This window comes from Pogona vitticeps, chromosome 5 (assembly GCF_051106095.1).
Source record: "Pogona vitticeps strain Pit_001003342236 chromosome 5, PviZW2.1, whole genome shotgun sequence".
NCBI classification, from domain to species: domain Eukaryota; kingdom Metazoa; phylum Chordata; class Lepidosauria; order Squamata; family Agamidae; genus Pogona; species Pogona vitticeps.
The window spans coordinates 22,023,465-22,048,344 of NC_135787.1; the positions used below are offsets into that span (position 1 = coordinate 22,023,465).

Sequence of the window (24,880 nt, forward strand, 5' to 3'; positions counted from 1 at the left end):
AACGGAAGTATTTTCATTTGCATATCTGGTCTAGAAAATTACAACCAATGCCGCCGCCACTGCAGTTTTTATGGATAGCAGTTCCTCCGAAATGGTATGAGTTTGAGAATTTGTAAAATAGAGCCTTCAAATGTTTTAAAGAAACACCTTTCTCTTTTCTGAATTTCAAAGTAGTTATAACTTGTCTCCCAGTCTGGCTGGGAGCACAGGTGCTAGGCAGAGGTGAAAGCTGACTGCCAGAATAAGAATCCATGCCTTCTTCTAACTTCCTAGCAGCCAAGGAAAATCCTACAGCCTTTGACTCTGCTGAAAACTACTTCCGTGTGGTGGCTGCTCCATGTGGAGGCCGGAACATGTGCTGAATGTAAAAATTGGCCTAACTATCAAGAGAATCTCCACCCCAGTGGTTGCTAGGAATGGGTGCTGATGGCCACACCTCTGTGTGGAGATCAGGGCACTGCCTTTGGCTCAGTGTCAGACTGGGAGTCAGTCATGCAGCCCAGCGAGCCCATTTTTGTAGGCCCCAGAGAAAAAACCCAACCCCTTTATTTCAGAAAAGGAGGTAAAAATAGGCCTCTAGAGGGAAGAATTCTCTAAAATAAGAAAATAGCTTCCCATAGCTTCCTTTAGCAAAACATGCATTTAAAAAAAGTAACAAGTGTGTTGTGGGTTGTGCTTTTTAAAAAAATCTATAGTAACAGAAGTGACTAGAGGGCCTGGTGCAACCCTAAGACTAGAAAAGGACCCGAAACTCACCCCATCGCTGATCTAAATGAATCTCAGCCTTTGGGGTAATTGTCCCAAGGGAAGTCACAGAAGGTCTCAGATCTCCCCCCCCCTTTTTTTTCCTCTCTCCTCAGGATGTGTCTTGTTAGGTGCGTGTTGCAGCATGAGGTTTAATGGGCCATAATGTTTCTGCATCCGTTCACACCTCCAGTTGCAAACCTATCCTCAAAGTGAACTCCGCAGGATATGAGCACCCTCAAAACGGAACTGTAGTGTTTTGAGTTTAGAGAATGGATGAGGAATCTAGCCCACTGGAGCCTCACACGGGCCAGCTGAAGTTCTTCAGTTCACTACAAGTCGCCAACTCTCTGGGGGAAGAGACAGCAGGAAGAAGATGCAATAAGTCTCAGGGAACTCCAAGTCCAAGACCTGGCTTTGCTCCTCCTTTGGCTTTCTTACATGGAAAATTGAATTGACACTTTCTTTCCCCATACGGTCCTTTGACCAAAGAGCCAGTAATATTAGGGGGTAGGGCCACACCTCTCATGGCACAGCCAGGTCCCCAACAGCAGAGAGGCGGCCAAGACCTTAACAGCAGAAGCTTGACAATGGTCCAATGCCTTCTAGCTTACTTCAACGTACTTACGGCACGCATGCCATCCACCACCAAGACTAGTTCCCTGGGCCAGAATTAGAGACTGGAAGCACTTTTCTGCTAAGCCCCCAACGAAGATCATACCAAGTTGAAGCAGGGGAACTGGCATACCTTCAGAGACTTCACAAACTTGTATTTTCCCTCCATAAAGACTGTTGCTGTCATGTTGTAGCCAGTCTGGTTTCCATGTCCTCTGGGCCACCACATTTCCAGCGCCACATTCTTTCCATCCAATAGGAAAACAAATAGGGAGGAAACCATATGTAAACAGAAAAGCCCAACAAAGACTTTTTTATAGCTTCCCCCATTTAAGTAAAATAAACAGCTTATTTTTTACAATAACAAGAGCATCTGCTTGCGCAAAATAGTGATGCACAAGTTTATTAGTTCTTGGACAGAGCAAACAGGCTAAATGGCATCAGAATGTACAAACAAGCAAAATGGAGGAATCAGGATTGAATACATGAATGCTCACGCACTCCAGTACTCACAAACAGCAGGCACAAAGGAAACAGGTTAACAAAATATGATTTGTCATGCCTGTTACGAAGGCATTATTACATAGCTCGACCACTAATGTTCCATCTTTATTTTCTGGGATTACATCAGGCAGTAACATGCAAATGTCCAGAGTTTCTACTATAAAGAGAATGAGGCATTATTAATATGTACCTTCCACTATGTGAAGTGGAACAGAGAATAGCTTTAGAAGAAAAAGCACTGCTGGAGTGCACTGATTGGCTGTTAGTGATGTCACATCCCTGCTCACTCATTTGCTATTTCTTAGCTGAAAAACACCAAATACACTCAGTTTTGGTGGGGGGTGGGATGGGGGTGGGGTGGGAATTACATGTCTTTTAGATGGTTACAGTTGGCTTCAAGCAGCCTCGGCTTTGGAGGACTGCCCAGGGATGAGTTTTGCTGCTTCAAATTGTACCCTTCCTATAATTTAATACAAACGGTACAACCCAGCAATATAAATTACAGGCACAGATGGTTTCTGATGTATAAAAGCCCACCTCAGAGTGCTTTGTGATAAGAATCAAGGGATATGGGGAGGTGGCTCTTCACAGAACAGGCAAGCTGGAAATAGAAAAAGGAGTTACTCTGACTATGCAACCCATACGGCAAGTGGCTCTAAGCTGGCCCGAGTATTCAGATCATATACTTCCTAAGTTACCTGACTTCTATCGCTTTTGTGTGCTCACCCCTTCAGAATCCATTTTTATTTAATAGCAACTGGCACAAACATTTCTAAAGAAATAGTGGAAATGCTTGGCAAAAATTAAAGAGAGGACACTTTAAAGGGGATATGTAGTGTCTCAAGAAATGGATTTTAATCCAATTTTATTCTGAAGAAAAGACAGTTAAGAGGTGATGTGACACCTTCAGATATTTATATACGTTATGTGTTTCAAATAGAAACCAACTTTCAAACAGAAATAGAAAAAGGAGTTGCTCTGAAAGCTTACACTGAAATAAATCTGCTAGTCTTTCAAATGCTGTAATATTTTGCCTTTCTCATTCCTTTACTTCTGCTAACATTTTTGTAGTTTTTCCATTTGTGGTTATGCAGGTGTGCAGACCCCCCGCTTGTGCTGCCTTGGTTGCAGTCCACACAGAATTCTATAGTGGACGAGGCAGAGAAGAAATGTAATAAATGACAACAGACAACAATGAAAATAGTACAGTGGTTAGATTTTAACCCTCACAGTATCAAACCATTACACCTGGGAGATCTGGATGCAGTTCCATGTTTGTTTCATACAGCTCTCTGGGCAACCATGGTACAGTTACTATTTCTGACCTTGACCCACCTCGCAGGGTTGTTGAGAATATAAAAGTGGGAATCTGTGGCAACCAAGGTAATTGGGAAAAGGGCAGAATATAAAAGAACTCAGAATTGCAGCTTTTAAGCACACCATCCACTATATCAACATCCCCAATACCACAGAGCCAGTGTGGATACAGTGCAAATGCCCACTCAACCTCATTTAGGGATGGCAACAGTACATCACTCCCTGAGTTTCCCTGTACCTCAAAAACCCTATCAGGTTTACCCTAAGTCACAAATGATTTAAGGCACATAACATCAGCTATTCATATCATGACCCATCATGAGGCGCCTGGCATTCTTATCTGATCAGATCCTGCCTGGAAGGAACACACTGGCATTATTACCAAATAACAGGTAAGTTTCTTTCCAAGAGTGCATGACATCTTCAAGGAAGCACACAAAATTTAAGCAGAGATTCCTGTGTCATCTTTCAAAATGTCTAAACACATCTGAGATACGAGCATTTTCAAGCATGGCAACACATGCCATGCAGTCAGTACAAGTCAAAGCATCGGTGGATTCAGTGCACAGTCAGGCTTCATAATAAGTACTTCCTTGGCCACCTGGGGTGAGAAGACTTTTGTCTACGTAACCGAGGCTTTTATAATTGGGACGTTCTTGTTCTCCTTCCCCAACATGCATCTTTCAAGCTAAACAAAGGCATGCTATAGATTAGCAACATAGTGTGATTATCCTAAAATTAAGCAACTGGAAATCAATGGAAGGATGTGGGCTTTTACTTTCCTGCTGAAAGCAAGGCGTATAAAATTGCTTGATCTTGCCTGAATTATGCCGAGCAAGGGAGGGGGCAAAAAAACTGTTGCCATTACAGTCTTGGAGAGAGCAAGGCTAACAGCTCTCCACTGACGTCTATGCAAAGTGTTGCAACCAAAAGATCTGCTGCTCACCTGACTAATGTTTACAAGCAATATAATGTTGCCTTCCCCGGGATGAAGCTCCACAGGGAACGCCTGCCGTGTCTGCAGCTCAGGAATGCTCACACTTACAAAACCAGCAACTGGCTTTGAGCTGACGACATCAAAATCCAACTCTATTTCCAGACGCCACTGTCGAGCACTTTGATCTGAACAAAAAAAAAAAAAAAGAAAAAGAAGAAGAGCTTGGTTGAAAATGATCATATGACTGCACTTATTACACACACACACACACACACACAACACACATACACATATTTTAGATATATAAAATTGCCGCCCAGAGTAGACCTTTGGTCTAGATGGGCAGGGTAAAAGTCAAATAGATAGATAGATAGATAGATAGATAGATAGATAGATAGATAGATAGATAGATAGATAGATAGATAGATAGATAGATAGATAGATAGATAGATAGATAGATAGATAGATAGACAGACAGACAGACAGACAGACAGACAGACAGACAGACAGACAAAACTAATTACATTTTGTTTTATATAATATAATATAAAGTGTAATTAGTTTTAAATATATTTTATAATAGAATGCAATGTAATGTAATATACACACACCCCTTTCTTCATAACAAGCCCATTATATGTTATGCTAGTGTTCTTTCTTGGGGAGATCAGATTTCTTATCCTCACTGAAATCTGCTACTAACATGGTCACCATAGGACTGATTTCATGAAGAAGAAAACTGTTTAGACTATTTTTATAAAAGGTGCTCTGTGCTCCACTCTGAAGGGTGAGGTGCAAACAGGAAAGCAGCCAGGAGTCATTTCCACGGTCACAGTGACTCTTTTTGGCAGTCATTAGAACTTCAAGAGTGCCTGCAGTTCTACTTGTACAGCGGCCAGGTCATGCCAAACAGGTATGTTCATTTGAGCTGAAAGCTGAAAAACTGAAGCAGTCTTTCATGTTTGTGCAATCAAACCTCAGAATAATGTTCAAGTCCTGATGATCAATCATAACACAGCAACGTTATCTGCAAATCTTCTGAGGTGAAAAAAAAGCTCCTGCTGAGCACTCAGATGCTTTCAGCAATTAAGGATCTCTCTCTTCTAATCACAGGCTATCTATAACATCTGTTTCTGCTTTAACATCTGTGGTAGATGTACATTTTGAGAGCATTCAGGCCCATTCAACTTGGGGACAGTGATTGCAAACCATTAGATTAATAGTGCACTTAATTCTGTGATACATTTAAAATATATCATCTTCCTCTCTTCTAAGTAACAGTCATGAGGCAGAATTTAATCTCCAACTTTCGCACATACATAGCCAGTGAAATTCCCACAAACGCCACAGCTCCTACTAGCTCTAGGATCATTGTTATGATGGGGCCATGTCTCAGAGGGCAAGATTTTTCAAATAAGAGGGACAACGATGTCATCTGCCCCTTGCCTAAAGTATCCCTTGCCATCTGAGGGTGCAATCAGATACCAAGAAAGGATTGTGCCTGATTGCACCAGAAAGGGTCAGTTTGCTGGGAGTGATACCTGTTAAAGCCACCCTTCCACCCATGGAGGAATCGCTCCAGCCCAGCCCCGAAAGAGAGTAGCTCTGCTGGCTGGACCACAGAGGTCGAGCTTGGGCACGGACCTGGGTTGTGCTGTTTCCCAATTATCACGTACACTGTGTGAATGGCAGGAAACAGCTTGCACCACACGGAGTCACAAGCATTCCAAAATGTAAGCTATTTCTCCATCTGACTGGACCCTGAATGTAGCGGCAATCCTCATAGCAGCCAGGAGGAAAACTGACTTCTTCCGTGACTATTTATTATTGTGAGCAATTCCTGCTTCTGGTCCTAAATGAGTAGCTAAGACCCATTAGCTTTACAAAAGACCCGCTCCAGATAGAGACAAAAGCAGCTAAAATTGATTTTTTTTATATGACGTATCACATCTGCTGCCATTGTCTCTCTCAAGGCCACAGCCACAGGGTCTGTCATGGTGAGCACAGGCACTTCAAAATTTGCCACTGTACCACTGCTTAAGATAGGAGGGAAGCTTCCATTGAAACTATTCATTTTTGAGAAAGAACAGAAGCTTCACAAAGTGGCCTCAACCTTTTTCACCTGCCACCCACCTCTTGGCCACGTTTCTCTTATTTAAAAGAGAAACATTAGACATGTTAAAGGCAAGCACATATTAATCTTCCTGTCATGTACGACCTTGAGCAAGATCAGCTTGTTTAAAAAGAACAGAGAAGAGGTACTATTTCTTTTTCAATACAGGGGTAAAATGGGTGAAAGATGAAGTCATTTAATTCCCACTAAAGTCTCAGCACAAACTGAAGTTTGTGTGAACAGAACTGAGCCTCTCCCCACCCCCACCCCAGTTGATACCTACGTGATGCACTGGACAACAAACTCCCATCAGTGCCTTGCTGGCATAGGAGGGAGGGGAGTTGTGACCCAACACAACTCTGTGGGAGCCATCAATTGGATGATTTTCGTGGAAAGGTAAAGAGTGGACAATGGAAGGGAAAGCAAAGGAAGGATCTAAACTGAGCCAACAGCAGAACTCCCCACCACCATCACGGAGTTGCTGAGTCTTTAAAACAGACCACGAATGCACAGTCTGTGCTGAACCCTAACCAAGGTTTCTTTTCCTGTTTTGTCTCTCCAATCTCATCAGGCCTGCTGAAGCACTACGAAGGTAACAGCACATTCTTCTGGAAAAGGTGCCGTTCCTCATTTCTGCCTTTGCCTTCCCATGCATATAAGTTTGTGTGTGTGCATGTACACACACTAGAGAGACAAAGATATTTACACATAGGAATTGATATATATAGAGGGGGGAGGTGTATATGCACATAGAGAGATTGAGAGAGACAGGAAATAGTACTGACCTCTTATGCCATAAATTAGCAGCTAATATTGTGTTGATAAACAAAGTACAGCACAATACCCTATTCTCCTGCTGACCAACATTCACAGAAAGACAGCAGTCTGATGGAAACTCAGGCACACCTAACAACTTTCCTTGGCTCCTTGAAAGCAACTTTGGAAACTGCTGTCCTTGACAGCTGCAGTGAATAACTATGCTTCCATCAGCTGAATCAAGTCCTGGAAGTAAAGTTAGGTTTGCTTTCCAAGATGTTTACTAACACTTTGGGGCATGTTCTGTAGAGAATAACCATGTCTTCAGAGAGGTAGCATGTTAGCATTTATTTTTAAAAAACAGAAATAAACATGCACGCACACGCAAACATATTGCAGTGCCTTTAAGACTAAGGAAAAATGTCTCTGTGAATGTTCTTCGCTACAAACGTCTGTCTAAAGATGTGGCTGGTATCTATGAAAACAGACACTGAAATAAATTAACAGGTCTTCACTAGGCTCAGTGGCAGAGCAAGAAGTTGGGAGTTTGATTTCCGACTGTGCCTCCCTGGCAATGATCTATAGGGTCCTGTCCAGCTCCACTGTTCTAAAATGAAGTAGATTACAAAGTACCCTTGTTGTTGTTGTTGTTGTTGTTGTTGGTGGTGGTGGTGGTATTAGTTTAAACTTTATTTTTCTTTTTCCTTCTGCATATGTGTGCATGAACTATATGTCATAGTTCATAGAAACTACAGTAATCCTGTACAGACAAATTCTGGACAGCTGTTTCGCTCACACACATATGGAAAAGTAGACAATTTTGCTATAAGAAAACCTCAGAGAAAGAAGCAAGTTGTGGCCATTGACAAAGAAAATTTTCCCCACTGACTACCATTACGTTTATTTAGCCTGTGTTATAAACACAGCTGTTTTGGGTGAACGCTCATGATTTCTGGGCAGCATAACCACTTCTGTATGCTGAACAAAGGTTGCATCCAAAGAAAATGCATGAAATTCTTCTCCACTGTAGTCCTAAGAAGAGAGTGGGATTAGAGGAAGGGAATGAATTCAGTCCATTGTTTCTGGATTTGATGGGGGCCATGGTTGTTTGTCTTTGGCCACTCAAGTGTGCTGGACTCCTCAGCATTCTAATAGCTGGTACGGGAAGGTCCCCTGCAGTATCTCAAAAGAGTCCTCTAGTGCAAAGAATGACTCATTCTGAGGATGGACAGGTTACTTACCTGTAAACATGGTTCTTCAAGTGGATTCTCCATGAATACACACTAGTGGGTTTAGACAGCGCCTGCGCTGGCCTCTCGGAATTTTCTAGAGCTGTAAGAGAAAAGTAACAATGTTTTAGGCTACCCCTTATCGCGCATGTCTTAGCCCGCCAACGGCTCAGTTCCATATGCCCGCCACAAAGAAAAGTTGGGACTCGATTCCAATGACGGACATGTGGGGAGGCCGGGCGGGACGTGTGTATTCATGGAGAATCCACTTGAAGAACCATGTTTACAGGTAAGTAACCTGTCCTTCTTCAACGTGGTTCTCCATGAATCCACACTAGTGGGTGATTAGCAAGCAAACTTACTGGATGGTGGGCCGTCATTGTAGCAATGACGTAAGGACAGCCCTTCCAAACTTGGTCTCATTCTTGGCCCGAAGGTCCAACTTGTAATGGGTGACAAATGTGGACACATTAGACCAGGTAGCCGATCTGCAAATTTCTTGAACATCGACTCCTCGCAGCAAAGCTGTAGACGTGGCCACAGCCCTAGTTGAATGGGCTTTAAGACCCTCAGGAATAGGTCTGTGTAGTAGTTCATAGGCCAACGAAATAGTGGAGACCAACCATCTAGAAAGAGAGGACGACGAAGCAGCTGAACCCTTCTGCTGACCATAGAAGCAAAGAAACAACCGAGGGGACTTCCTAAAGTCTTTAGTCCTTGAGACATAATAGGCAAGTGCCCTTCGAACGTCCAAAGAATGAAGCATGCGCTCAACATCTGTCACTGCTTCAGGAAACAACGTTGGTAAAACCAAAGGTTGGTTAACGTGGAACTCAGAAACCACCTTAGGGAGAAAGGAAACATCAGGATGCAAAACCACTTTATCCTTGTAAAACTGAAGATAGGGAGAGTCCGCACGCAAGGCTGCAAGTTCACTAGCCCTCCTAGCCGAAGTGATGGCTACTAGGAACAAAGTCTTGAAAGACAGGAACTTAAGGTCACAAGAGGCCATAGGCTCAAATGGGGGTCTGGTGAGGCTATGTAAAACAGTCTGCAAAGACCATTGTGGCACTGGTTTCTTCAACGGGGGCCTCATGTTGCTCAAACCCTTGAGGAAAGCCTTAAGCGTTGGGTGTGAAAACCAGCGAGATGACTCAGAACCCTGAGGTTGAAAGGCCACAATAGCCGCTGTGTAAACCTTCAGGGTAGATTTGGACAGTCCAAAGTCAAAAAGATGTTTGAGGTAGAGCAGGAGGGTAGACAGGGATACTGGGGATGACTGTAAGTTACGTTCCCTGGCAAACTTTAGGAAATTCCTCCATTTATATTGATAAAGCAACTTTGTTGCTGGTTTACGAGCCTTATCAATGACTTCAATTAGTGATGGGAAATCCTCCACGCTGTCAAATGGAGGGTTTCCAGGTCGGGATGTAGAATCTTCCCGTCGTCCAGAGTGAGAAGATGTGGATGCAATGGTAATGTCATGTAGTCCACTGCACCCTGAAACAGTGTGGAGAACCACGGTCGACGTGGCCACCAAGGGGCGATCAGGATTGCCTCCGCTTTCATCCGCAAAGCTCTGATGATAGTTCTCTGCAGAAGAGGTAGCGGAGGGAACAGGTAGATCAGTCCCACGTCCCAAGGGATCATAAAAGCATCCCCGAGGGAGTCCTTTCCCTTCCCGGCTCGAGAAGCGTAATGCAGACACTTCTTGTTGTTGGGAGTAGCAAACACATCTACTTGAGGGTGACCCCACATCCGACAAAGTTGGAGGAATACCCGCCGATCCAATTCCCACTCGTGGGTCTGAGCAGAGCGGCGACTCAAGTCGTCCGCCAGCTGATTGTCCGTTGTAGCAATGTGGATGGCTACCGGAAAGATGTGTTGCTGGTAGCACCACTCCCACAGCTGGATAGTGAGGAACAGAAGGGACTTTGATCTTGTGCCTCCCTGCTTGTTCACGTAGAACATCGTGGTGGTGTTGTCCGTGACTAGTTGTATGGCCCTGCCCCTCACCAGGGGAAGAAAGGCCCTGAGGGCTTTTATGACCGCCAACATCTCCAAATGGTTGATGTGCAGCGTTGATTCCTCTGGGGTCCAGAGGGCATTGATCCGATGACCCTCGCAGTGGGCTCCCCAACCCGTCGGACTGGCATCTGTGGTGACCTGTCTGGTAAGTAGAATGGGTCTGAACGGCCTGCCGACCAAGAGATGGGGAAGGAACGTCCACCACTGTAGTTGACTTGCCAGTTCTGGTGTGACTCTGAGGCGCTTTGTTTGGCTGTCTGTCTCTGGGTCGAACAGGGTGAGGAGCCAAATCTGTAGGGAGCGCATCTTTAACCGTGCATGAGACAGGGTGGCTGTTGTCGATGCCATGAGGCCAAGCAGATGTTGAGCCAGCCTGGCCGACACCGTGCGTCGTGGTTTGAACCTGCGAACCGCTCTTTTGATCTTGTGAGCGCGTTCTAGAGGAAGGAACATGCGACCTTTTACTGCATCGAGATGTGCCCCTATGTAGTCCATCGTTTGGGATGGCTCTAGATGAGACTTGTCCAGATTGATGGATAGTCCCAGGGCTTGAAGAGTGTTGAGGACGAATTGAGTATCCCGATATGCCTTTGGTTTGGATTTGGAAACGATGAGCCAATCGTCGATGTACGGGTAAATTTGGATGCCCTGCAAGCGCAGGTAAGCCGCCACCGGGGCCATACATTTGGTAAAGGTCCTCGGTGCCGAGGCTAGACCGAAAGGAAGAGCCACGAACTGGTATACCGTATCCTTGAACATGAGACGGAGATACTTTCTGAATTTTCGGTGTATCGTCACATGAAAGTAGGCATCCTTGAGGTCCACCACCACAAACCAGTCTCCTTTCTTCAACAGGTGAAGGATTCCCTCCAAAGTGACCATCCTGAAGCGACGAGGCCTGAGGTAAGAATTGAGGTCCCTCAGATCTAGTATGGGACGGAGACCGCCGTCCTTCTTCGGAACCGTGAAATACCGGGAGTAAAACCCGTTCAGGATGTCCCGTTGAGGTACTATCTGGATGGCCTGTTTCTCCAGAAGGGTGAGAATCTCGTCCTCTAGGATGGGATCGAACGAGGTAGGCTTGATCCAGCCTAGAGGAGGTAATTCTATAAACTCCAGGCGGTAGCCGGAGCTTATAATGTTTAAGACCCAGGTGTCTTGGGTAATCTTGTTCCAGTTCAAAAGGTAAGGAGAAAGTCTTGTGTGTGACGTGATGGACCGGATGGGATGATGAAAGTCAAAGATATTGTTTTGACCTTTTTCCCCCAGGTTTGAAGGACTGCCTTTTGTATGCCTGAGGCTTGAAGCTGGAAGCCGATGAAGAGGCCTGTGAGGAGCGTGGAGCAGCTTGAGATCGGAACGATTGGTAAGTGGAAGGACCGGATTGTTGATAGGTCTGTTGTTGATAGGATTGTTGCTGGGGTCTAGGCCTCCACTGCGATTTGGAGGGTCTAGGGTGCTGCTGCACTGCATAGGATTTTGCCGTCTTTTTGCTCTTGTGTAAGTTCTCAAGATTCTCATCAGTGGAACCATTAAAGAGGCCTGTCGCATCAAAAGGTAGATTTTTAATCCTAGCTTTGATGTCTTCCATGATGTTGGCAGAACGAAGCCAGGCGTGCCTTCTTAGGGTGATTATGGATGCCAAATTCCTCGCGTTGGCATCAGCGACGTGACGGGAGGCCAAGCGTTGGTGCTTGGAAACGGTCAAGGCCTCCGCATGGGCATTGAGACAAGTCTGCCTGATGTCTTCCGGAGCTACTTGCAGGGCTGGCAAGACTCGTTCCCATAGTTGTTTCTGGTATGCACCCATAGCTACCAGGTAATTGAGAGCTCTGAGTGCAAAAGTAGTCATAGAATAAAGCCGTCTGCCCAAAACCTCCAAGTCCTTGCCCTCCTTAGTGGTTGGAGTTGGGTGGCCTTTGGCTGGTAACCGTGAAACACTGGACTCCACTACCAAAGAATTGGGAGCTGGATGCTTCAACAAGAACGCGGTATCATCTCCATGTACACGATACATGTTCTCAGTACGCCTGGACATATTGGGAGGGTCAGCAGGGTGCTGCCAATATTCTTTGAGAAGGTCCATCAGTTCAGGAACGTAAGAGAGACTGACAGGGCGAGACCTTGCAAGGTGGATATCCCCAAAAATTAGGTCGTCTGCGCGCGAGGGAGATTTTTCCACGTCCAGTTTAAGCGCTGCAGCCATCCTAGAGACCATCTGAGGGTAAGATGAAAAGTCCTCAGACGGGGAGGAGGGGTGGATGTCAGCCGCGTCTGAGCCTAGGGGTTCTCCTGGAGGTGGTAAGTCCAGAGAAGCCTCAGAAGTATTCCCGTCCTCATGTTCAGAAGAGGAATGAGGGTCCTGGCTTTCCTCATCAGAGGACTGGAGGATGCTAGGACGAGAGTCCGTATCCTTAGCCTTAGAAGTCTTACGAGGCCGAGGTGCCTGAGGTACAGGTTCGGGCACCGGACGCACCGGAGGAGGAGGTGGTGTTGGTCGACCTGGAGGGTCAGTTGGCTTAACCGGTGCCGAGGGAGCAGGTTCGTCTACGATAGGGCGCTTGCCATGTCGACCCTTCCTAGGGGGTGAGATCGACGACGAGGAGGAAGAGGTATATCGGGACCTCTTTCGACGTCGACGTCGGTCGCGGGAGGTCGATGACGAGGACTCAGTGGAATCGTCGCGACGACGACGACGACGATGCCGGGACCGTTTTCTATCCCTGCTATCCTCAGAGTCAGAGGAAGAGTAGTCTCGGCGTCGATGTCTCTTATGCCTATCGGCGCCAGAACCGCGTTTATGTTTGCGGTGGCGCCGGGGCTTCTTAGGCACAGGCTCCTCCTCTAACTCGGATGTTGGGAGCCGAGGAGAGGGGGCCGGAACAGGCTTAGCAGGTCTCACTGGTGTAGGTGGAGACTTGGAGCCTGGGGATCCCGGTGTCGAGGATCGCGATCCAGTCCCTAGCCCGGTTAGAATGGGGCTGCGAGGGACGCCTGGCAGATCAGCCACTATTTTCTCTAAGTGGCTCGTCGTCGGTGACTTCTCGACAACGGACGGCGGCTCTTGATGAGGGGGCAAAGAAGGAGCCAAGTCCGACACCGATTCTCGGTCTCTAGACGAATCCTCGAGTAAAGGAGAGGGCACTGAAGTCGAGATAGATGGGACAACGAGGGTGAGCTCCTTAGCCCTCGATGATGACTTTGTCGACACCTTTTTCTTTTTCAGATGTTCCGACACCGGTGGAGCCGAGGACTCGGTCGATGAAAAGAGGGAAACCGATGCGGAGGTAAGTGCTGACGGAGTCTTCCTTTTCTTAGACTTGTCTCTCGAAGACTGCTTAGGTCCCTTTCCCTTAGATGGTTCCGGCGCCGAAACTACTTTCACTTCGGAGCGCACGGAGGAGGTAGAGGGTATAGCCTCCATTTGAGAAGGTTGGGAAGCGGACAAAGTCTGTTTCCACAAAAAATACTTCAGGCGCTGCTGGCGCGCTTTGAGTGTGACCTTTGTGAATTGCTTGCAATGCCTGCAATGGGACACCGCGTGCGATTCCCCCAGGCAGTACAAACAGAGGGAATGTCCGTCCTGGAAGGGAAGTTTTCTGGAGCACGCGGTGCAGAGGCGAAAGGGTCCTCTCCTGGGGGATGGCTTTTCTTTAGGAGGCATAGACCAAGAGGAAAGGGAAAAAACCAACCGTAGCGGAGGGTCCGAACAACTGAGATCAGAGCCGCGTCGACCGGAGCCAAGAAAGGAAGTCCAATGAGGGAAAATTGAAAGATTCCTGTAGGCGCGTGGCGCCTCCGCAGGGGGCCCGTAAAGGCCTATTAGGCCTCAGCGGGAAGCCTTTTGAGGTAATTAACGCCGGATGAAGACAGGGTTCACTGAACCAAAATCACCAGAGGCAAAAACGTTGTCAATAAACAGTCCGAAGTCAGGGTAGCCAGAAAATAGAAGCAAAATAGTTCGCTAGAACGAACTAAGAGGCAAAGCTCTAACGAGAGGTCCCAACTCACTGGCGGAAAAATGGAACTGAGCCGTTGGCGGGCTAAGACATGCGCGATAAGGGGTAGCCTAAAACATTGTTACTTTTCTCTTACAGCTCTAGAAAATTCCGAGAGGCCAGCGCAGGCGCTGTCTAAACCCACTAGTGTGGATTCATGGAGAACCACGTTGAAGAAATTCACACAACCGTGTTTGTTCAGCCCTCCTACTAGGCTTGAATAAACGGAATCGGTCCTAATCATCTCTTCAAATTCCAGCTACTTGCAGTAGCTTGGTATCACTGTAACAGCCATGGCTACAACCTACGGATTCCTCAGAATTGTAGTCTGGTGAGGTATTAAGAATTATCTGCTATTGTTCAGGGAGGGCATTAGAGCTCTGTATCAGATAATCCCTTCACGGATTGCTGCGTTGTCGTGGCAAAGGGGCTTGAGTAATTCAGAGAAGCTATGGGCTATAAGGTGCAGGGACACCCAAGACAGATAGGTCAAAGAGGAGAGTTCTGACTAAACGCAATCCACCTGGAACAGGAACTGGCAAGCCACTCCAGTATCTTTGCCAAGAAAATTCCATGGACAGAAATAAAAGGCTAAAAGATATGACACTGGAAGATAAGCCTCTCAGGTTGGAAGTCATCCAACATGCTACTGATGAATAGCGGAGGACAAGTAGCTCATTGGGTCATAGCTGAAAGGACGCTCAGCTGCGGACGTGCCTGGAAGTGAAAGGAAAGTCCGACGCTGCAAAGAAAAATACTGCATAGGAACCTGGAATGTAAGATCTATGAACCTTGGTAAGCTGGATGTGGTCAAACAGGAGATGACAAGAATCAACATTGACATCCTGGTTGTCAGTGAACTAAAATGGACGGGAATGGGCGAATTCAATTCAGACGATTATCATATCTACTATTGTGGGCAAGAATCCCACAATAGTAGACCTCATAGTCGACAAAAGAGTGGGAAAAGGTGTACTGGAGTAGCCCTCATAGTCAACAAAAGAGTGGGAAAGGCTGTACTGGGATACAATCTCAAAAATGATACAATGATTTCAGTACAAATCCAAGGCAGACCTTTCAACATCAGAGTAATTCAAGTTTATGGACCAACCACCAATGCGGAAGAGGCTGAAATTGACCAATTCTAGGAAGACTTACAACACCTTCTAGAACTGACACCAAGGAAAAATGTTCATCTCATTATAAGGGACTGGAATGCTAAAGTAGGGAGTCAAAAGATAAAAGGAACAACAGGTAAATTTGGCCTTGGAGTTCAAAACGAAGCAGGGCAAAGGCTAATAGAGTTTTGTCAAGAGAACAAGCTGGTCATCACAAACACAAAATGGAAATGCTGAAGGATATTTGTTTAATATACTAAAGAGAAGTTCAATAAATCAGATTAAAAACCCCTTTTTAAGAAACCTGTTAAATATTTGGAATAAATATAAAGAGAAGTTTTGTCCCTTAACTTCACCATTAAAACTAGTGACTGAGACAGAATTTAAAGGATTTAGTAGAACTATTTAAGAATAAAGGGGTTGCAAGATTGAAGGACTGGATGGGTAACATGAGATCGAAGGAGTTGATTATGTCTAAACTGCAATCTAATAAACTATCATGGTATAATCTTATTCAGTTAGACACCTGGACAAAGGATTGGTTGAAAACTAATGGTAAATGTAGAGAACTTACTAAGTACGAACAATTTCTGTCATCACATGAAGATATGCAAGATACAATTTTGAAAGGAATAGTAAGTAAAATATATAATATAATTTTGGAACAAGAGGAAAAAGAATGGGGAATAGAAGGTTTAAAATTAATTTGGGAAAACGATTTAAAAACAGATATTAAAATAGAGGATTGGACAAAAATGTGGAGGATGAGAGTGTTAAGATTAATGTCAACAAGAATAAAGGAAATTTTTTTAAAATCGGTCTAAGGTGGTATTTGACTCCTGTAAAATTGAATATAATAAATCCAACATACTCCAAAGCATGTTGGAAATGTGATGAGGAAATTGGGACGTATTTTCATATGTGGTGGGAATGTAAAGTGGTTAAGAAATTTTGGGAATTGATATTTAAGGAAATGTGTGATATATTTGGTAAAGATATTGATTTTAATGCCAAAATTGCTTTATTGTCAATTTTTGATAATACAGATCTGGACCATCACTCGAAAGAATTAATCACTAATTTTATGACAGGTGCTAGAATATTAATAGCTAGATTTTGGAAAGACAAGAATGATATTAAAATTGAAGACTGGTATTGTGAAGTATGGGACATTGCATTAAATGATAAATTGACTATGGAACTTAAAATAAAAAGAGGGGAAATAAGATGTAACAATTTCTATGATATTTGGGGTAAATTTGTGGAATTTGTGTTAGTGAAAGGAAGGGGGAAAGCCTCTAAAGAATACTCAATACAATTTTGGAGAGGTAATCTAAGAAAAAAATTATTATAGTAAATAGAGTCCCGTGGGTATGGGGTGCACATTAGAATTTAGTTTATAATAAGCACTATTATTTGTATTTTTTTGTATTTTTGTTGTTATGTATGTGTTCTTTTGTGTATTTTTTTGTATAAAATAAAAATTTAAAAAAATTAAAAAAAAACAAACACTTTTCCAACAACACGGGACGCAACTCTACACATGGACATCACCAGATGGGCAATACCAAAATCAGAATGATTATGTTCTCTGCAGCCAAAGATGGAGAAGCGCTATACAGTCAGCAAAAACAAGACCTGGAGCTGATTGTGGCTCTGATCATCAGCTTCTTGTAGCAAAAATCAAACTGAAGAAAGTAGGTAAAACCACTGGGCTAGTCAGGTATAATCTAAACCAAATCCCTTATGAATACACAGTGGAAGTGAAGAACAGATTTAAGGAACTCGATTTAGTGGACAGAGTGCCTGAAGAACTATGGATGGAGGCTCGTAACATTGTACAGGAGGCAGCAACCAAAACCATCCCAAAGAAAAGGAAAGGCAAGAAAGCAAAGTGGCTGTCCAACGAGGCCTTACAAATAGCAGAGAAGAGACAGGAAACAAAATGCAAGGGAGATAGGGAAAGTTACAGAAAATGGAACGCAGACTTCCAAAGAATAGCAAGGAGAGACAAGAGGGCCTTCTTAAATGAACAGTGCAAAGATATAGATGAAAAGAATAGAAAGGGAAAAACCAGAGATCTGTTCAAGAAAACTGGAAATATTAAAGGAACCTTTTGTGCAAAGATGAACATGATAAAGGACAAAAAAGGTAGGGACCTAACAGAAGCATAAAATATCAAGAAGAGGTGGCAAGAATACACAGAGGAATTATGCCAGAAAGATCTGGATGTCCTGGACAACCCAGATTGTGTGGTTGCTAGCCTTGAGCCAGACATCCTGGAGAATAAAGTCAAGTGGGCCATAGAAAGCATGGCTAATAACAAGTGGAGGTGATGGCATTCCAGTTGAACTATTTAAAATCTTGAAAGATGATGCTGTTAAGGTGCTACAGTCAATATGCCAGCGAGTTTGGAAAACTCAGCAGTGGCCAGAGGATTGGAAAAAATCAGTCTACATCCCAATCCCAAAGAAAGGCAGTGCCAAAGAATGGTCCAACTTCCGTACAATTGCACTCATTTCACACGCTAGCAAGGTTTGTGGACCGAGAAATCCCAGAAGTACAAGCTGGATTTCAGAGGGGCAGAGGAACTAGAGACCAAATTGCTAACATGCGCTGGATTATGGAGAAAGCCAGAGAGTTCTAGAAAAACATCTACTTCTGCTTCATTGACTAGGCAAAAGCCTTTGACTGTGTGGACCACAACAAACTATGGCATGTTCTTAAAGAAATGGAAGTGCCTGACCACCTTATCTATCTCCTGAGAAATCTATATGTGGGACAGGAAGCAACAGTTAGAACTGGATATGGAACAGGTGATTGGTTCAAAATTGGGAAAGGAGTACAACAAGGCTGTATATTGTCTCCCTGCTTATTTAACTTGTATGCAGAATACATATACAGTAATTAAGACTGCTGGAAGAAATATTAACAACCTCAGATAGGCAGATACGGTGGTGCCTCGCTCAGCGATGTTAATCGGTGCAGCAAAAATCGCTGCTAAGCAATTTCATCGCTAAGCAATTTTAAAAAGCCCATAGAAATTAATGAAAATGCGTTTAATGCGTTCCTATGGGCTTAAAAAATAACCTTATGCGAAAATCCTCCATTGCGACAGCCATTTTTGGTGCCTCTAAAGCGAGGCAAAACAGCGAGCGGCCATTTTGTTTACCCGGCGGCCATTCCGGAACCACCAATCAGCTGGCCGAAAATGGGGGCTTTGCGATGATCGCTTCCCTGCGATCATCGGAAAGCGAAATTAACCCATGGGGCCATCGCAAAGCAATCGCTCTTGCAATGGCAAAAAGTCCATCGCAAAGCGATTTCATCACTATACGGAGCGATCGCTATGCGAGGCACCACTGTAATACCACTCTGATGGCAGAAAGTGTGGAAGAATTAAAAAACCTTGTAATGAGAGTGAAAAAGGAGAGCACAAAAAATGGTCTGAAGCGCAACAACAAAAAAACTAAGATCATGGCCACTGGTCTCATCACCTCCTGGCACTCCTGGCAAATAGAAGGGGAAGATATGGAGGCAGTGACAGATTTTACCAACAAAGATCCGCATAGTCAAAGCTATAGTTTTTCCAGTAGCAATGTACGGAAATGAGAGCTGGACCATAAAGAAGGATGACTGCCAAAGAACTGATGCTTTTGAACTGTAGTGCTGGACAAGACTCTTGAGAATCCCCTGGACTGCAAAGAGAATAAAGCTATCCATTTTGAAGGAAATCAACCCTGAGTGCTCACTGGAAGGGCAGATCCTGAAGCTGAGTCTCCAATACTTTGGCCATCTCATGAGAAGACTCGACTCCGTGGAAAAGACCCAGATGTTGGGAAAGTGTGAAGGCAAGAGGAGAAGGGGACGACAGAGGACAACATGGTTGGACAGTATAATCAAAGCTACCAACATGAATTTGACCAAACTCTGGGAGGCAGTGGAAGACAGGAGGGCCTGGCGTGCTCTGGTCCACGGGGTCACAAAGAGTAAGACACGACTTAATGACTAAACAACAAAAAACAGATAATTTTATGTGTCTTGGTCAATTGACATTCTGAGGATTCTGAAAGATGGAGTCATGACAGCTGAAGTGATATTGAACTGTTTAAGTAGGAAGTGACTATACACTCACAGCTCTGTTTTTAATCTCTTCACCCTGTGCTGCTACCTTACGGCTATCATATTACATACTGGTGTTATCCCAAAAGCAGGTACTAGAGAAAAAAGAACTGTGCAGGTATGTGGATAAGAGGAGAGGTGGGAAATTGCCAGATTCTGGACCTCATCCAGTACATCAAGAGCTCGCTATTCAATCCACCTCTCTCTGCACCTCCCCACACTTCCTCCTAGTGAAGGATATTTTCACATACACTTATGATTGTTTTGCCAAGATCTCTGGAACTTTAAAACACGCTTAGCTTGGGCTGGAACATACCTACATATATTTGCCAATATGAACTTAATTTCTTCTGTAGTACATTCTGCTAAGAGTTCAAAGCACTACTTCACATACATGAGTTGTGTCACACTTTAAAAGTTACAGTCAGGACTGTATGGATTGCTAACAAGAGGGCTGTAGTTCAGTGGCAAACTTCATGTTTTGCTGATGCTACACCCAATGTCCCCAGATAAAGCTGGGATGTAAAAACATTTTGTCATCACAGTATCATACAGCAGGAGAAGCATCCCATGAACCAAACTAGATTTACAGTATCTTATGCAGAGGGTGGCTGCTTGTTGGCTGCTGTAGTCAACTGAACTATAAGCCAGAAGATAAACAAGCCAGGGAACCAGTTAGGTGGCTTTGGGGTAAGAGCTAAACATGAAGTCCTATCAAATTAGAGCGAGAGATAAGCCATCCTTCCTCCCACTCCTTTTGTGTCCTTGCTTTTGCTATAAAATCTTTTAAAAACAATAATGAAAAAAATGTCAGGTATGGAAGAAGCGAGCCCTTTTCAAATCCAGTTGCACCCATTTCAGAAAGCAGCAGACTGAATGGCAGGGATGTAAAGACAGGGAAAAAATGCTGCAGAAAACGCAGCAACATTTCTGATTTTCCTTCTCTTTAGCAGCCATGAAATAAGAGGAAGGAGTACTCTGCCATCAGCTCAGCCTCTGCCAGGACTTTGCCTCATAAACTTGCCTGGTACTGAGCAAAGCCATTGGTCTATCCAAGCAGATCTTGGGAAAGTTCCCTTTTTGGATCAACTCCCAGAATTCTCTTGCCATCATGGCTAGCAACCATGCTAGCCAATCAGTTCTGGCAGGTGCAGCCCCAAAATACAAATCTTCCAATATCTGCATCTGCTTAGTGTCTACACAAGCGATGGGCAACTTCTCAGTAAATGTACCTGATTCTCCCACAAGCTGAGGGGCTGCAATGACACTAGGTTTTCTGCACAGGAATTCAGGGGCCACTCCAGCCCCTCTGTGATACAGCAAGGTGCCAACATGACTTCCTACATGGCAGGACCTCATGGGCACCTCACCTGCCATGCTGCCTCCTAAAGAAGAGGATTCAACAGCACCCTTTTCTTTCTTGCCAGTTATTTCAAATTATGACCCATGTCTGATTCTAAGTTTGCTAAGAGCTGATTTAGACAGCCTTGCACTGACAGTGACCTTTGCTTCTTGTGGTATATAAGTCTTATCAGCGATTTGCTACAAGGACAGATCACGAAAGCCTGCAATGAACACAAGTGGGGCCTGGTGAAGGGGCTATTGTTAAAATTGGTTTGGAGAGTCCAAGGAAACTTGATAAACCAAGACAAAGAGAGAATCTGTTGCAGAAGTAAGGTACACCATGACAGAGAACACAAAATGAGGGAGTTGGAACAAAGCATGAAGACTACAGATGCACATCTGTACAAAGGTATTAAGAGCAAATAAGGAAGATGAGGACATTCAGCCTGGGAGCACTTGCAATATTATTGAGCTTTAGTGGGCCTGGCTTGAATAAATGTCTGGACAGGAGACCTCTGAAGCCTTATGCAGCTGTTTATACTTACCACACATAAAGAGGTGTGATCCAGCTATATCCCCTCTCTATCATCACTTCCATCACCCTGAACAAGTGAAGAGTAACAAGTCAACTAGAGACTCTCCACTATCCATGGGGACTTTCTGCCTGAACTGGAACTCTGATCTTCCAGGGTTACAGTTCTTATAGAGAGATCCCATGGATTATCCTCCATGTGTTGCAAGCTACAAAACTGGAAAGAGAGTCATGCTAAAATGCTCCTCCTGAACCTGTGGTTAATAAATGGAAATACTAACACCCAGATATGGCTTGAGAGACATCGGGAGCAGAAGGATTTAATAAACAAAATGTAATTAAGAACAGAAATGGGAAGGACAAATAGATTCAGAAAGGGAGAAGAACAGAGATTGTGAACAAGGTAGAGAATGAACAATCCTCCATATCTTGTTGGGTTGCCATTTGCCCACCACCACCATTGGCTATATTGGTTGCAGCTGATGGAAGGGCCACAGGTCACCCAACCTGACTTTAAAAATAAGTACTAGAAACTCACAATTGATTCTCTTCAAGACAAAGACCAATGGATGCACACAGGGAAAAGAGTAAAACAATCCCAGAACTGACAGAGAATGATATGCATGGCAGATACTGTAATGTTAGGCCCCAGCTGACAAGAAGAGATTATGGCCCTTTGTCATTTTCCAAGACTGTTACTTATTTATAACAGCCTTTTCCAATGTGACACAATTTCCATGACTCATCCAACACAACTAAGCAAGATGATGGGAACTGTAATTCCAACACATCCGGCAGATATCACTTCAGGTCAGATTTAATGTATGTTTGCACCATAAACATTAATAGCCTTTAACAATCATTATGCTGATACTAGAAGTATTAGACTTTGCTCAGAACTAAAAATTCAGTTTCCCCAAACTCAGTCTAGTCTACAGTTAACCTGGTAAGACTTACCATAGTGAGGAGTCACAGAGAAATAGACCAGATGACAAAGATCATATGCTTCAATTCTAACGTCTTTCCAAATTCCCTGAGTGGGGAAAGAGGGACCCCAGTCCCAGCTAAAAGAACACTGCTCCTGCAATTAATTAGACAGACGTATCAGAAGTGCAGAGTGCTTAGCTGAGGCGTTACTTTAAAGAGGACCAAGTGGGGAAGGGACCATGTTCTAACAAATGGCATTTATTTAGATTTCTAACTCACCCATCACCAGAAGACTGGTGCAGAAGAAACAATGAAAGTATTAAATATATGACACTACATAGGCAGAGCCAAGCCCCAAGTTACTATAACACTGCAAGGTGCGAATTTCCAAGCTTCCTACATTCAAGATAAAAATTCTGCACTAATTTTATCACTTGCTGAGGAATACCACTATGTCTGGCACTGAACTCCTTTGAGGTGAAAGAGGATTCTAAGTGTTCACAGAATAAAGTGCCAAAACACCAATATTACTGAGTACGTTTTTTATACACACAGCAAGTAAATAAATAAGAGGAACACAAGCCAGGCTTTTGGTCCCTATTTTACCTCACATCTGCTGAGAGAATGTTATAAAGCAATGGTAGGTAAAGGTAAAGGTTCCCCTTGACAATTTTTGTCCAGTTGTGTTCGACTCTAGGGGGCGGTGCTCATCCCCGTTTCCAAGCCATAGAGCCAGCGTTTGTCCGAAGACAATCTTCCGTGGTCACATGGCCAGTGCGACTTAGACACGGAACACTGTTACCTTCCCACCGAGGTGGTCCCTATTTATCTACTTGCATTTGCATGCTTTCGAACCGCTAGGTTGGCGGGAGCTGGGACAAGCGACGGGAGCTCACTCCGTCGCGTGGATTCGATCTTACGACTGCTTGGTCTTCTGACCCTGCAGCACAGGCTTCTGCGGTTTAGCCCACAGCGCCACCATGAAAGCAATGGTAGACTAAAGACAGATTTAGATCTAGTGTGATTTGAAGCTTGACAGCAAGGATTTCTGACTCAGTTTTTGCAGAGATAGTGTAGCATAGTGGATAGAGTAGGACTCAGGAGACCTGGTTTCGAATCTCTGGTTGGCCATGGAAACTTGGGGGCAGGAACGTTGAACTGGTAAAATCACTACTCGAATATCTCACTTAATTTGAAAGCCCTGTTAAGAGTTGCTTACAGTTTGTTCTGACTTGACATCACACAAGAGCAACCACCAAGGGAGTTTACTATTAAATGATACAACCAAAATGAAAAAAATCTGAGGGCAAGCAGTGATTTTTTTGTGTGGGAGGCCTTTGAAGTAAATTATGGTACTCAAACTCCTCAGTTTATAATTCTTGAATTTTGTATGTTTGGGTATTGCAGCAGGGTCCAACTGGTGGATCTTGAGGTTCTAATAAAACAACCCTTCCCCCCAAACAAGAAAAGAGTACAAGTCTGAAACCTGTGCACAACACTCTTAAATATACTTAATCTTCCCCTGCACAGAGACAAGTGCCATGGAAGAGTGTGAAGCATGGGCAATACAATCTTTTACATCGATTGACTGAGTGTCCTGTCTTTCTGCCCTCAGCAACCCTCCAAAAGGCTCCTGAGGTGGCCTCATTCCTCATCTTGCTACCAACAAATCAAGGGATCTCAAGGTTTATCAACAATTCAAGATAATCAGAACGTCAATGCTGCTGCATGCCTTACCAAAGAATCCGACCAAGCTGTTCACATTTGAGGTTGGTAGGTGAAGAATAGAGAAGAACCATTGCTGAGCTTTAATTTTTCTCTTTGGAATGAATTACTATCATTTAAATATTTGGGAGAATGAGAGAGAGAATGAAAACCTTCCCTTTATGGATATGGGTGGGCACATTCAGTGGGTCTAAAGGCCAATCCCTACCCCTCATCCCAGGATATGTTCTGGCACAGGTCATGATAACATGTGATGCTTTATATGCACTTTTCACAGGAGTATTTTGGGAGGCAGTTCACTGCATGTTGGGATCAGAATCATGTTACAGACCTGTGGAGACTTCTTGTGTCAGCATGCCATGCTTATCTGAGCACATGAAGATGCTTTTTAAACAACTGTTCCTTGATTCCAGGCCACAAATACACAACCAACCATGCCAGAGATAGGGTCCCCAAGATGGTTTTCTGTGTCTTATTCCTACATCACTACCAACTGACGAATCAGGCCTCACTTAATCAAATCATGCACAGAGGGGAAGAAAGCCTGTATTAACATGGCCTCAGCTTCTGAATATCATGACAGCGCTGCAAGGTAAAAACATAATGGAAAATAAGTTCCTGGATTTCTGAATAATGCAGAGCTGGACAACTTCAGCTGGTCCACTGGATAATTTTGCTCCCACGGGATCTGCCCTGGCTTGCACCACCCATATCTGATGAAACTAGAAATCTACATCTGATTTAATTTAAAAAAAACTATTTTCACCAAAACAAGGCTCAGAGGAAGGTATGTCTTCTTTTAAAGGCAAACCATGTTTCCTGGAGTATCCAGTAGCATGAGTCTCCATTTTTATAAACTTGTTTGTTTCTG

General features: G+C 44.1%; 1 protein-coding gene across 3 annotated transcripts in view; it reads right to left on the minus strand.

The window, feature by feature from the left end:
* MANBA (mannosidase beta) overlaps nucleotides 1-24,880 on the minus strand; it is a 72,075-nt gene that overhangs the window by 24,915 nt on the left and 22,280 nt on the right. For all 3 annotated transcript variants that reach the window (XM_020805428.3, XM_020805429.3, XM_020805431.3), the window contains exons 5-7: nucleotides 22,315-22,438; nucleotides 4,127-4,302; nucleotides 1,493-1,603 (exon numbers count right to left, since the gene is read on the minus strand). In XM_020805428.3, coding sequence (XP_020661087.3) covers nucleotides 1,493-1,603; nucleotides 4,127-4,302; nucleotides 22,315-22,438 — 411 coding nt within the window. The remainder of the gene's footprint in view (nucleotides 1-1,492; nucleotides 1,604-4,126; nucleotides 4,303-22,314; nucleotides 22,439-24,880) is intronic.